This window comes from Balearica regulorum, chromosome 2 (assembly GCF_011004875.1).
Source record: "Balearica regulorum gibbericeps isolate bBalReg1 chromosome 2, bBalReg1.pri, whole genome shotgun sequence".
Taxonomy (NCBI): Eukaryota; Metazoa; Chordata; class Aves; order Gruiformes; family Gruidae; genus Balearica; species Balearica regulorum.
Genome location: NC_046185.1, coordinates 27,410,511 through 27,423,259, shown reverse-complemented (window position 1 = coordinate 27,423,259; position 12,749 = coordinate 27,410,511). Strand labels below are relative to the sequence as shown.

Genomic DNA, 12,749 nt, shown 5'->3' with positions numbered 1-12,749 from the left:
TTCTGAAAAGACACTTTTTCCCCACGTGGAATAATGCTAAAGTCAACCAGCACCTGCCCAGGTGCAGGAATCCTTCCCTTGTGCAGATCCGACAGCAACACTGAAGTGCATGCTTTAATTGTGCTGGAATTATTATGAGGATGTCAAATTTTTTCTATTCGATTATTTATTTGGTTCATATAGGCCAACTTCTGGGAAATCTTCATTTTGCTTCCCCTTTTGAGGATTGCCTATCTACACAGGCAGAACTGTCTCCCAGATGTGACCAGAGCCACTGGACAATATTTCACTATCTTACCACAAGACCCATATTCATGTCAGAAAAGTCATTTAATTTTAACAGTATTGGTTCAACTTTCTTATTAAAATAGTCATCAGTTAACTATCAGCCTGTACAGAACATGAAAAGTGACACATAAGTGCAAGATTTTAATGAAGTGGCAATGCTCTAAGCTGCCTCCTTACATGATTACTTAATGTGCCCTTCATCTTCTGGTATGTGATTTTGTCTACTGGATGTATTATTTCTAATTATTACTAACAGGTCATTACAGCTTTAGTGTAATTGTGGGAATAAAAGCACATAAAATACAAGAATTTAAAAATAATTTTTACAGCTCACATTTATGCAACAACTTATTTGATTTAAAAATTACTATTGCAAATTATCATAAACAAGCACACATGCCATGGGGACCTTGCACTGCGATAGCAGCTCGATTTGACGTGCAGAACTCCCTGACCTCACCACCGTGGCCATTCATTGCTCCTTCCCACGTGCGAGTAGTGAAAAACAGCAGCAAAGGTGAGGCCCAGGCACCGCAAGCTTTGGGAACAGATGATTTCTGTTCACATTGCTGGCTGATAGCTCCAGAGCCCAAATTCCATCGGAGAAAAGCCAGGCTCGAGATGGCAGTTAACGGCCTGGGCTGTGCTTCGTGCACCCCTGCTCACGTATTTCCAGTTCATCCACGTATCACAGACAGAGCTTGAGCTCACTATCGGGTTGAACACGGGGAAGGTATCTTCCCTCCTGGGAAGCTCTAGCAGGTCCCAGCAAAACTCTCCACCTGCTAGCACTGGCAAGGCTCAGCCTGGAGTACTGGCCGGGTTGGGATGATGCACTTCAAATACAGCAAAAGAAACAAGACAAATAAGACTTGGAAAGAACCCAGAGAAAGGCAGCCAGAATAATCCAAGGTCAGACAAACACAAGCTATGAAAAGAGACTGAACGAACTGAGACTGTTAAACCTAAGGAGAGACTGAGAGGGGACAGCAGCAACCAAACATCTTGGAAGCTACAGCAGTGAAACAGGCAATGACCATGTCTACACAGATGAAGAGGAGAAGTAACCAGATCAAAAATCTGCAAAACAAACTGGAAAGAGATGTTATAAGACATCTTTTTAAGGACAGGCACAAATTGCCTAGAGTCACTGGAGAATCTCCATCACTAAAGCACAGGTAAAGCACGTATCTTACAGGAATGATACAGCTAGAGTTGATCATCCATTGGGAAAGGGAGGAGCAGATCTCTCAAAGCCTCTCCTGGTCTATCTTCTCCGTCTTTAGGTAGTGACCTACTACACTGCACTTCCAACTTGTGCTTTATAGAGTTCCAGATGTAGCTAAAACTATGAGGAGGACTGGATTACAGTTTAACTCTGCACTGATTTTCCTGTGAAACACTGAGGTTATACAAAAGGCCAGATTCTCAGACTACATAATTCAATTTAAGTTCACTACCTTGAAAATGGATTAATTCAATGAAATCGGGCTAAATTACACCAGATGGGAATCTCACTCCGAATCTATGCCACCGATCATATTTCGTCCTCCTCTTTCAACTGACAAGGAACATCAGTCTTAGGTCAGAGCCTTATCTTAGGTCAGACTCTGAATTCTCATGCACTTAAGCTTCCATCTTCAAACAACAGAACTCAGAAACTTCTGTTTGCCATCATGAAAATTCTTAAAAACAAATGGTCTCCATTTCTGTGGTCTCCAGTACCAGGACACATACTTGTCAGTAATTTTGCCCATCCCGTCACTTTCATCTTTGATGCATTTAACCACAATTGAGTATTTGCTTTCCTCTGACACCTCCAGCTGAGACTTAGTGTAGAGCTGGCTTAAAGAAGAAAAAAAAAAACAAATGGACTGTGACACGTCAAAGAGATGATGAACTCTAAAATGCCGTAATATGGTGTCAAACACTGCTCTGTCATCTTTGACAAATTCTGGATTTCCCCAGTTTACCAGGAAAGGAAGCATGGCTGGGCACTAAGAACCCAGATTTTTCCTGGTTCTGCAAATCCCATGGCATTCAAAACTCTATCACTGCTAACCACAAGAAAAAGAACATCTAGAAATCAGTGAAACCACAGTGGCGTAAATGAAGACCATATGAGCCACTGAACACCAGTGAAAAAAACCAGCAAAGTTGTTTAAGAAAATTCTGTGCAAGACCTGTTAGAAAGGGAAACACTTCGGTACTTTGGAAATTCCCACGCTGCGTCAAAATGCAGCGCTCCATTCAAACTTTTAGATGCTTTTAGTAAAGTTACACCTATCACTGAATGCTCCAGGCTTGCCCAAGCTACTGTTCATTGTATGAAGTACATCTCTGTTAATACAAGTCTGCACGAGAGAAGCTAAATCTTGAAAACAGAAGTGGAGAGAAGCATACGGAAGAGACGTGCAAGCTGGCTAGCCAGGCTTAGCTTAGGAGTCTGGGGCAGTGCCAATGTTCACATCACATCTGGACTGATCCTGCGCAGAACACATGGCTCTGGCGCCTCTGTACCACCCACCACTGCAGGGGATGATGTGCTACTTTCTAAGAGATGCCCAGCCAAAAAAAATTAAACATTAGCTGACATATGTATTAAATTCAATACCAGCCTAAAAACTAAGCTCGCCTGAATCACAGCATCTGATGCTCAGAGTTGGGTTTGCTGGCACAGTCCTGGTCTCAACAGATTGGTCAGCAGAGATTGAACCCAGCTGTCTTCAAACTGTCAGGTAATTGTGATATTCACATACAACATAAACTGCTGCAATATAAACAAGCCCTAACATTACACATCTCTTAAAAGCAGTGTTGGACGAGTTACATACTTGTTTTAAATAAGCAGATGTCAGCATCTGCTTTAAGTAGAGAGAACCGAAACATTTGTGTTCCTTCCCCGTCCCCAGCCCCCACCCTACTAAAAAGTGAGGAAGAACACTGAGTGTCAGATTTTTCAGTGGCATTTTATACCAGAGCAAAAAGACAGATGTTTTGATGATTCCCCCTGCTTCCTACAATCTAGGCAGCCGGTCTCTTTGCTAAGCTGTTCACCCTCACTATTAAAATTGATTTGCACAACAGTACGTTGCAGCCAAAGCAAGCACGGCAGTCATTAAAGAGTAGGCTGCTCACACATGTTTCTGTACTTAGCCAAGTCAACTACTGATGAATGGGTCATCTTTTGTCAAGCAACTGTAAGGAACTGGTAAAGAAATAATTTGTGGTTCAGGAACAGCCATGCTGACAGGTAGGCCTTCTACTGTCCTTTTGCTTTCCAACAGCAGTGTGCTCCGTTTGCTGGTCTTCAACCAATCTCATTAGAATAACAGAAAATAATGAACATGTTCTGGTTAGTTCCAAGGGCTTATGCTGAAAAATTATGGAAATCTTTAGAAAGTAAATGCACAGAGACTGAAGCAGTGGCACTGTGAATTAAATCATACTGAACAATTCAAACATAAGCAAAGAACAATAGTTCAACAAGGGACCAGATCAGGTCAGAAATTAAAACTATACTATGTAATGTGCTGATTCTCAGAATATTGCAGACCACTTCTTAAAACTCAGGATGCTTCCAAATATCATGCCTCCCCTATTAGTCCTCTCACTGTCCTCTGCCCTCTTTGTTTTGGTCTAGTCAGTTCAACACGTCCAGCTTCACTGTTTTCTTGCAGACAATCTTGCAGTCAGGAATACTACTTTTCCTGAGTTAAAAACAAAGCAAAACAAAACACAACCACCACCCCCCAAAACCAGAGAGGAGGGGAAAAAAAAAACCACCACAAAAAAACCCCAAGGGGAAAAAAAAAATCAAAACCCCAATCTACTTCTATTTGTGAGACCTCTGAAAGGTCTTGGATGAGAAGACTACATATTATCTTAAAATTATAATAATTACAAAAATCTTGAGGTTTAGTACTAGTTACCACTTTGAGCTCTGGAGAAGACTGCAATAGAAACCATGCCACAAAGTCCTCACACCAGAGCAGCTCCAAGAAGCCTCAGCTAGGTCCAGGTTGTATTTTACCGAGTAACAAACGAAGAGCTGTAAGGGAGAAACCTTGCCAATACACAGGGAGTGGCCCTATCAGACCAAAATTATATCTGATACATTAGAAATCTGGTGCCAAATTCCCATCTCCATTCATAGTTTCTACAGCCAAAAGAACAAACTACACCCGTGGGAGAAATATTCTCTGTCAGGAGCTGCATGGAGATTATACAGCAGCCTATACTGAGCTCCCTTGCAGGCCTTGGGGTAATGTCCCACCAAGGATAAGAAATGAGGAGTGATGCTCAGCCTTCCTCTAGACCTCTAAGACTGCAGAAGCTGCTCTTCAGCATTCTCATATTTGGAACTGGAAATATTCTAGCCCTGGAAATATTACTCCAGTGCCTTTAGTACACAGGAATCTGCGTTGCTGGAAGCGTACTGCTGAGAGTTGTAAACAGAGAGAAGTTATGGAGACTTATAACTGAGACAAATGAGGAGGGATGTTCACAGAGAGATCAAGAGATAATGGACACCAAAACAAACATGAAGGTTTGTTCCTCAACCTCGATAAACACAAGGTCTCATCTCCAAAGAAACCCTTTTCCAACACTGGCAAACTGATCTCCTGTCCTCCAAGATAAAGGAAAAGGTTGGTCCATTTTTACAGGAGTTGTTAAAAAAAAAGACAGCCTGAGTTAACAGGTAATCATGGAAATCACTGGCCTAAGTGGTTGGACTTTGGTATCATTAGACGCCAAAGAGGGATTAATTATAAAAACTTAATAGACACATCTAACTCTCAAATAATCATCTCCCTTCACAATTAACCAAGCACCTGTGTAAACACAAACTGAGCAAACTTGAGTTCTTGCTGCAGATTTACTACAATCTGCATTTTTTCACCTCACAACAGCCATTCTGATGTGCCACTTGTGACCACAGGGGTGAAAGCTGCAGGACCCAGCCACTAGACTTCATTTTTAATAGCTCCAAGTATGTAGTTTGGTCTAGGTCCAGGGGGCCTAGGACGCACAGCCCTGAGTACATCTTTAACCCTATCAGCCACATTTCATTAGAATGCAATTAAAAGAATTCTTTGCCTTTTTTAAAAATCCTGTTTCCAAGAATTGAACAACCTCATAAGCAATTCTTCAGGAGACGAAGCAAAGATGGCTGTTGTTATACAGCCTTTTCCAGAGCTATGACTGCTCAGGAGTGAATTATAGCACACAAACTCTCTACACACTCCTTTGGTAGAGTTTTGCTTGTGGAAGAATGGGCTGTATGTATTGGCACGTAAGTACTTCCTCTGTCCTGCCTACACTATATCAAGTCACTAAACAGGTTTAATTTGCAGTTTCCTCCAAAGGCATTTACTTTTGGAATTTTGGTTTAACAATAGGAGTCTCTTGTTTATACACACACACAAAATGACAGCTCTTTAATGATGCTAAGTCAGACAAATGCCCTTTCTATGAACACAGTGCAGGAAAAATGTCCTTGAGTATCTCAGATACAAAATGCCAATAAATTGAATTTATGTCTCATTTAATCTACAATGGAACAGTTAGTACTTAAAGGGTACATACACTTCCCCTAGTCCCTTTCTTCCTGAGAAACTTTCAGATGCTGAAAATCAATTCCTTTTGTCTCCTTGTTATTCATCTGCTACACATTAAGGAGAAACTCTGGGCATTCAGTGATCCCACAATGGTCTTTCATCTCCAGAGAAGCCTGGTATGAATTAAAATCTTACGCTCCCTCAAATTATAGATGCATACTGCAGCATGCCACTGACTTATCTGCTCGTGACTTTTGCTGTTTTTCTCAGCATGCTGCAGCTAGCTCATCTGCATCTTTCAACTGAAGTGACTCTTCTATGGCGCTGCCCATCCAGCCCACGAAAAGTGCTTGTACAATAGTGTACACAAACATAAAGCCCCACACAACAGGTACCGGCATCTACTCTCTTTTTCCAGCTCCCTGGCATTTAGACTTTATATTAAAAAGTGAGTTTACTACAGCCAAAAGCTGAGTACAAGAACAATAAATACTTCATGAAAGTCATGTTCTTTCATTTCAGTGGCCTTGAGAGACGAAGATTATATACAAATAACTTTTAACTGACATCATTCCTTTGTCATTTCTGTTTTTAAGGGCGGTTTTAACTTGGGACACTTTTTCTGTAATGGATACAAAATTTAATTGCTATCTAGACTGCTGCAGCACTGGTCAAACACACACTTCTCTCGCACTCCCAGCTGTCTGCCAGTCGTGCTGCTGGATGTCCCGTACCGCAGCAATCCAAGGCTTCCACGCTCAGGTCTGAAAGTAAATCAGGTCTTAACATGCTAATTCTTGTTTTACTCTTTGTTGCTCTTCCAGTCTATTTTTCTCCCTTCTGAGTGCTGTTTGCCCACTCCTCAACTCTCAAATATTCCCTGCAGCCAAAGCAACACATTCAAAATAAGGAAACACTCACAAATCTACATTCACATTCTATTCTATCCTACAGGAACCATCATCTTTTGCTAATCGCTTCTACATCCAACACTTCCTCCAGACAAGCTTTTAGCCACCTCGCTCTACAAGCTCTTAAATGAATCATTTCTTTGTTTAAATGAGATTTCAGCGTGAAATATTTTCCACCGAGCAATCTTGTTATCTATTCAATATGGTAGTTTGAAGAGCTTTAAAATAGCGCTACTGAAAAGCTACATTAGAACAGAAACGTGTGCACTATACGTCACCCTGAACAGCAGTTAAAAGGTGAGACTGCAGCTGAAGGTCACTACCTATTTTGGGCTCGAATTACAACAGAGCCAAGAAAATTTGGAGCCCAGCACACACCTGAAATATGCATCCAAAGCTACTGTGCAAACAGTTAATAGCGGGCGCTGAACTCTGATGTCACAGGAATAGCTCGTGCTGGTTAGATTAAAGCTAGCCCAGATACACCCACGGTTTGCAGCCACAGGTGATGCCTGCCCAGCAAAGACCTTACCTCGCTTGAATCCTCCTGCTGATTGATAACAGCTAGTGCATCCTCTGCAGCCTGGCGCTTGGCTTCGGCAACAGTGCGCTCCATCTTAGCTCTCTCTGAAGTGATCATGTCGTGAGCTTTCCGCTCCGCCTCTGACACTGCCTTCTGCAACTCGGCCATCGCCTGACGCTTTACTTCATTGACAGCTTCCTCTACAAAGGAGGGAAGAAATCTTCATCAGCACAGGACGTTTGGCACCGGGGTATGTAGGAATGACGCGTGAAATGCAGCAGATACTCTGTTATATAGACAGCCTTCATTTTGAGAAGAAGGACACAGAGGAACCTGGTTCCTCAAGAATCCTCAAGACCACCCAGGTGCTTCTTTACCTCCCCGCCACCAAAAGCTCTCACAAGCCTCTAACTCTTGTGATGATTCTTGTTATTTTGATTCATGGTCAGTACTTCTTTAAGTACAGACATTTCAGATCTCTGGCACGTTATTTATGTAATCTTTTTCAACATTTTACTTGGAAAACTGGATTTGCAGCACACCAGGTTTATGAATATCTTTGGCAAGAATTATTATTTAAGACATATATTACAGACTTTTCCAAAACTGTATCTTTAAGCTCTGGAAGTTAAGACAGGATTTATAGTCATTAACAATTTTTTTCCAGTATATTAACGAATAAATACATGATGTTAAGAAATCCCCAAGAGTTTATTTAAAAAATTTAAATCATTGGTCCAATATCTTTTCCTGGACATATAATTTTACGAGCCAAAATTAAAATTTGTTTATGAACATTCACTTGACCTCTTGATCTCTCCTTCAAACCCATGTTTACACTGCGAAGACTCAACTTCCTGGCTCTGGGGAGCCCCGGAGCACACACCCCAGCCAGCAAGGCTTCAGCGCGCAATTAACACCGAGCAGGAGCACGCCGCTTCACTAAATTCAAACCTTCACGCGCCTTGTAAAACCACTAAGTCACTGTGAGCCGTTTCTTCCGTATCTACTAGCGTCATATCTTTTATTCCAGAAAACGTGGATTGTCACAAATTAGTTATTTGGGTTTTGATGCAGGAAGAGTGCAAAGATTTTACTAATGAACAGTCTTTTAATTGACAACTAAAACAAGTAATTTCTTTTTTTTTTTAATTAACTGCTCTAATTAACAAGGAAACCATCCTCCCCCTGAATTAGTTTATCTAATTTTCATCTTTATTCAAAGCAAAATGACAATGATTAATTGAAAATTTAATAAGCAGTAATTATTAACTTGGCAAACCTAGTACCAATTAACACTCTATTAAAACTAATTATGACATGTTTCATTCAAGTGTTTGCACTTAATTGTTTCATCCACTTAAAACCCACCTTAATTAAATGTTCTGTTTAATTAAAAACACAGATTTCTAATAAAAATGTTTTACTGTAGATTAAAATCTAAGTATTACAACTGTGTTATGGGTTTGAGTTTTAGTCCATGTATTTAGCCCGTGTATTTGTGTGCATGCATATGCACATAGACCTAAGTCTTGCGTACAGATACTAAGTCAATAACTCTCTTGAGTTTTTGTCTCATAGCTCTGCGTTGTTATTTAAAAAAATAAGGACCACATGAAGTCGCCATTTTTAGTTATTAAGCAAATTACAATAAAGACTTTACTTTAAGTCATGTACTGAATAAAACTGAATTAATTAAAATGAAAGAAGAGTTCTGTTATTCTATGTGTCTGTCTGTGTGTGCGTTACGTGCGCATGTAACGTGAGAGATGTTTGAACTGAAGTTTTCAAGGGAGGGGAATTTAGAGACAAAACTTATGCCTTTATTTTTATGAGGCTGAAAATATGCCCTTATATTACCCTACCATAAATGTTGTTTAGGGGAAAGCCTCAGGAGAGGAAAAAATCATACCCTTCAACCATACAGCTAAGGCTTAATTTACTTTGAATATTCAAGGTGAATTAAAATTCTATCTAAGTGGCAATACAGGACAATAATTTTTGCTTACGATCAAAGCTGCAGCTAGACTAATTGTATATGCAAATCAGGCAATTTATATTTAAATTATGCATTCCTATTCTAGTCCCACAGGCACACACAGATCAGCAAAGGGAATTGGTAGGACATTTGCAAGGTGCTTGAATATTTATTACCAACTGCAAACATTCACTGATCGTGAGAAAAGAAATATACACAGGCAAACATACAGATGCAATTTTATTACCATTTTCATAAAAATGAGGCAACTTAAATACAGACGTTTTGTGTCTATGAACTGCCGTTATTAACAAAGTGGGTTTCTTTGCTGATATTTGCTACAAATAGAAATTATCTTTGTATGGCATGATGCACTTTCATTACATCATATAAATTTCATCTTATGTTGAGGTGTTTGCAGTGGTTAGAAATGCCAGCTTAAAAAAAAGCAGAACACTGCAACATTTTACAGAAATTTCTAATTTTATAGTTTTTCATCCTACATAATCTACTTCTTTTCAGGCTAAATACAGAAATTGAACCTTATATTATAATTTCTATATTGCGTAATTTTTTTGCAAAGCTTCCGAGAATGTGAAGGTGCTAAACGTGTTTATGGGGCCAGATGCTGAAGAAAAAGTACTGATACTTTTTATTTGGCGTAAACTATGGATTGGACTTTAGTATTTCCACTACCTTTGACAAAAGAATTTGTATAGTGATATTCTAAGTGTGAAAACAAATAGTTAAGACGTGGCATTTTTTGGTCACAAGGCACCACCATTATTTCAATATTGTATGAACTAATGAACAGCCAAATAAAATAGACAAAATTTCCTATCACTGATTTTCTGCACATCGTCTTAAAATAAATGTTTCCAGTACCTACAGATATTTTATACACATAGAATGCTGGCTTCACAGTTTCAGATAACAATAAAAACTTAATATTTGTGCTGGAAAAGCTGTAAGTGACAGTGAAGGAGATTTTATTTGCCTTGGCGATACTGAGCTATGAACCAGAAGAACGATACCAGCACTCTTCCCTTCTCTGTTTTTACTGAGAAAGGAAGAGTGAATAGATTCCAATATCAGAAAACATGGATCCCAAAGTTTTAAACCTCAGATATCTAAGATGCATGTATCTGCATCCTCCATTTTTCCACTAATGCTAAGCATTCTTGGCATAAACTCACCCTGTCTTTTTAGAAATGCAATTGAAATCTTCTTTCCCTTTGAGCAGTGCTAACTCATGAGAGAAGCTCCAGGGAGCAAAGAGCCTGTGTGGAACAGGCGTTACTCAGCGAGATCAGAGGTCCCTGGAGCTGACTCAGAAGAGGTACTCAACTCATCATTCACTCCTGTATATAACCCAGCATGATGATTCACCAACCAGCTCCTGGTCACCTCCCTCAAAGGGAGTCCACGCGATGAAAAAGGAAAAGTGGTGGGCAGGGGTGCTGTCCTGTACCACCATGACATTTTGCATCCTCTCACTCTCAGGCTGACCCTGGCAAAGAAGGACATTGGGAGCTGGTGACATGAGTTATCTTGGCTTCCTGCTCCAAAAAGCACAATTTCTTTCTCAGGACTCCCCTGGAGAATGTGCAGGACCTTTACTGTCTTTGACAAAGTATGGTCATTCCACACCTGTTTGGTAAGTCCAGAGCTTAATTCCACTAAGTAACTTGAGTAACCGGTAACTCATTAGTCCAGAACTGCCACCATCTGTAGGCCTTGCTGTGTGATAGGAGATGGCTGAAAGACCGTTTCCTCATGACACAGCAAGAAGCTAAGGCAGCAGCCCACAGTGGGCCTGGGTTTACCTGAGTATTTAATAAACAGAAATAGGTATTTCCAGAGAGCAAGTTGTTCAACCTATGATCTGATTGACCCTCGTGCCTGCCTCTCTCTTGACTGAGAGGACACCAAAAACTTGGCTTAGACTCTTCATCTACATACCCATAATTCAATGAGATGAATCAGGTCACTGATGACTTTCCACTGATGTATGACACTGAATTGGGTTCACGTGGTTTTAATTCACAAGGTGCCGCATACTGTGTGCTTCTTCCAACAATCACAAAAGCACGTGCTTAACTTGATATATTTAAAGAACTGCGCTGGAGTCTAGCAATCTCCAAAAGTTGAAAGCGAATCCCTTTTTCACATGCTTTTGAGGTTGCTTATTAACCATTTTTATGCCAAATTCTTTCAGGTCAATGGATTCAGCATCCCAATCAGACTTTTATACTTGATTCAGCTGTCTACACATTGGTCTTTATGGACATCTGAGATACCAAGATATCCACACTGAGCCAGCAGAAATGACTTGTGAGAGATTTGCAGCCTCTTGACCGGCAGTTGCAGCCCAGCCAGGAAACTACAGAGCACCTCAAATGGCACCAGAGACCCATTCTTACAGAGCTGAATTGCACCTTTCCTGCACTGAGCTGCTTATGAAATTGTGGAGACCTTCAACTTCAGTGCACCTTCCTGAAAAATGAAGGCCCGTGATTTATGAAAAGCAGTATGCTTTCTGATGTTTTACTACCATTAGTAATAGATACAGGTATGCATCCTGTAGGAAGTCAGACTTTTTTCATTCTCCAGTTCATACGTATGCTCAGTTAATACAGGGAATCTGATTTAAACCCACAGCAGCATGAAAATAGAGACTAGAAATGGGACCAAAGGAAAAACTTTGTTTCAAAGGAACTGATGACATATATGTCATAAAATGACATGTCACAGCTCCTTTATAATACCATTTGTGGATATACACAATGTGAATGTGCATCCAATTTTATAACTCAGGCCAAAAGCTTCAATAAACTTGTACTGCTAGCTTATGAAGAAACTGTTTTTCTGCTATTGTACTGCATCTAGGAGTCATAAATGACCCGATATGCCGAACAACATCAAAACCTACTTTTTGCAAGAGGAATAAAGTTCCTGAAACTCCACTGAATAATGCAATTTTTTTCTCATTTGTCACATAGCACAACAAACTATAAAAATACTTCTGGGTACTGAGTTATATAGGCTACGCTTTCCTTGGACAAGAGAAAAATATGTAATTGCTTTGTTATTTTTCATAGAAAATGCAACAGTTCCAAAAATATTAATTAACCTATTGACAAACGTAGACTTCACGTGATAAACCCACATCACACAAACAACACAACTTCTTGTCTGATATAACAATATGCCAGCATAACATTTTTACACGTATGTGCTATATCTACTTTAAAATACACCAAAAACCAGCAAGCAGTGACAGGACATTTGCTCAGAAAGCATCCAAACTGCTGCATATTTGCCATTGAATCATTAACTCCTGCTCAGACAGCTGCAGGAGACTTCATGGTTATACAGGTGTTCAAAAGAGGGGGTGTGTATGAATGTGCAGATAGAAGCTCAACTACCTCGCTGGAGTTCAAGAGCTACCTCCTGGCCCCTCTGAAAACAAGGCAGCTCTGATATCG

General features: G+C 40.1%; 1 protein-coding gene across 10 annotated transcripts in view; it reads right to left on the bottom strand.

Annotated features, from left to right (window-relative positions):
* The window catches only part of RUNX1T1 (RUNX1 partner transcriptional co-repressor 1), a 114,261-nt gene that overhangs the window by 5,847 nt on the left and 95,665 nt on the right, over positions 1–12,749 (bottom strand). For all 10 annotated transcript variants that reach the window (XM_075743737.1, XM_075743742.1, XM_075743736.1 and 7 more), the window contains one exon: positions 7,293–7,483. In XM_075743737.1, the coding sequence (XP_075599852.1) occupies positions 7,293–7,483 (191 nt within the window). The remainder of the gene's footprint in view (positions 1–7,292; positions 7,484–12,749) is intronic.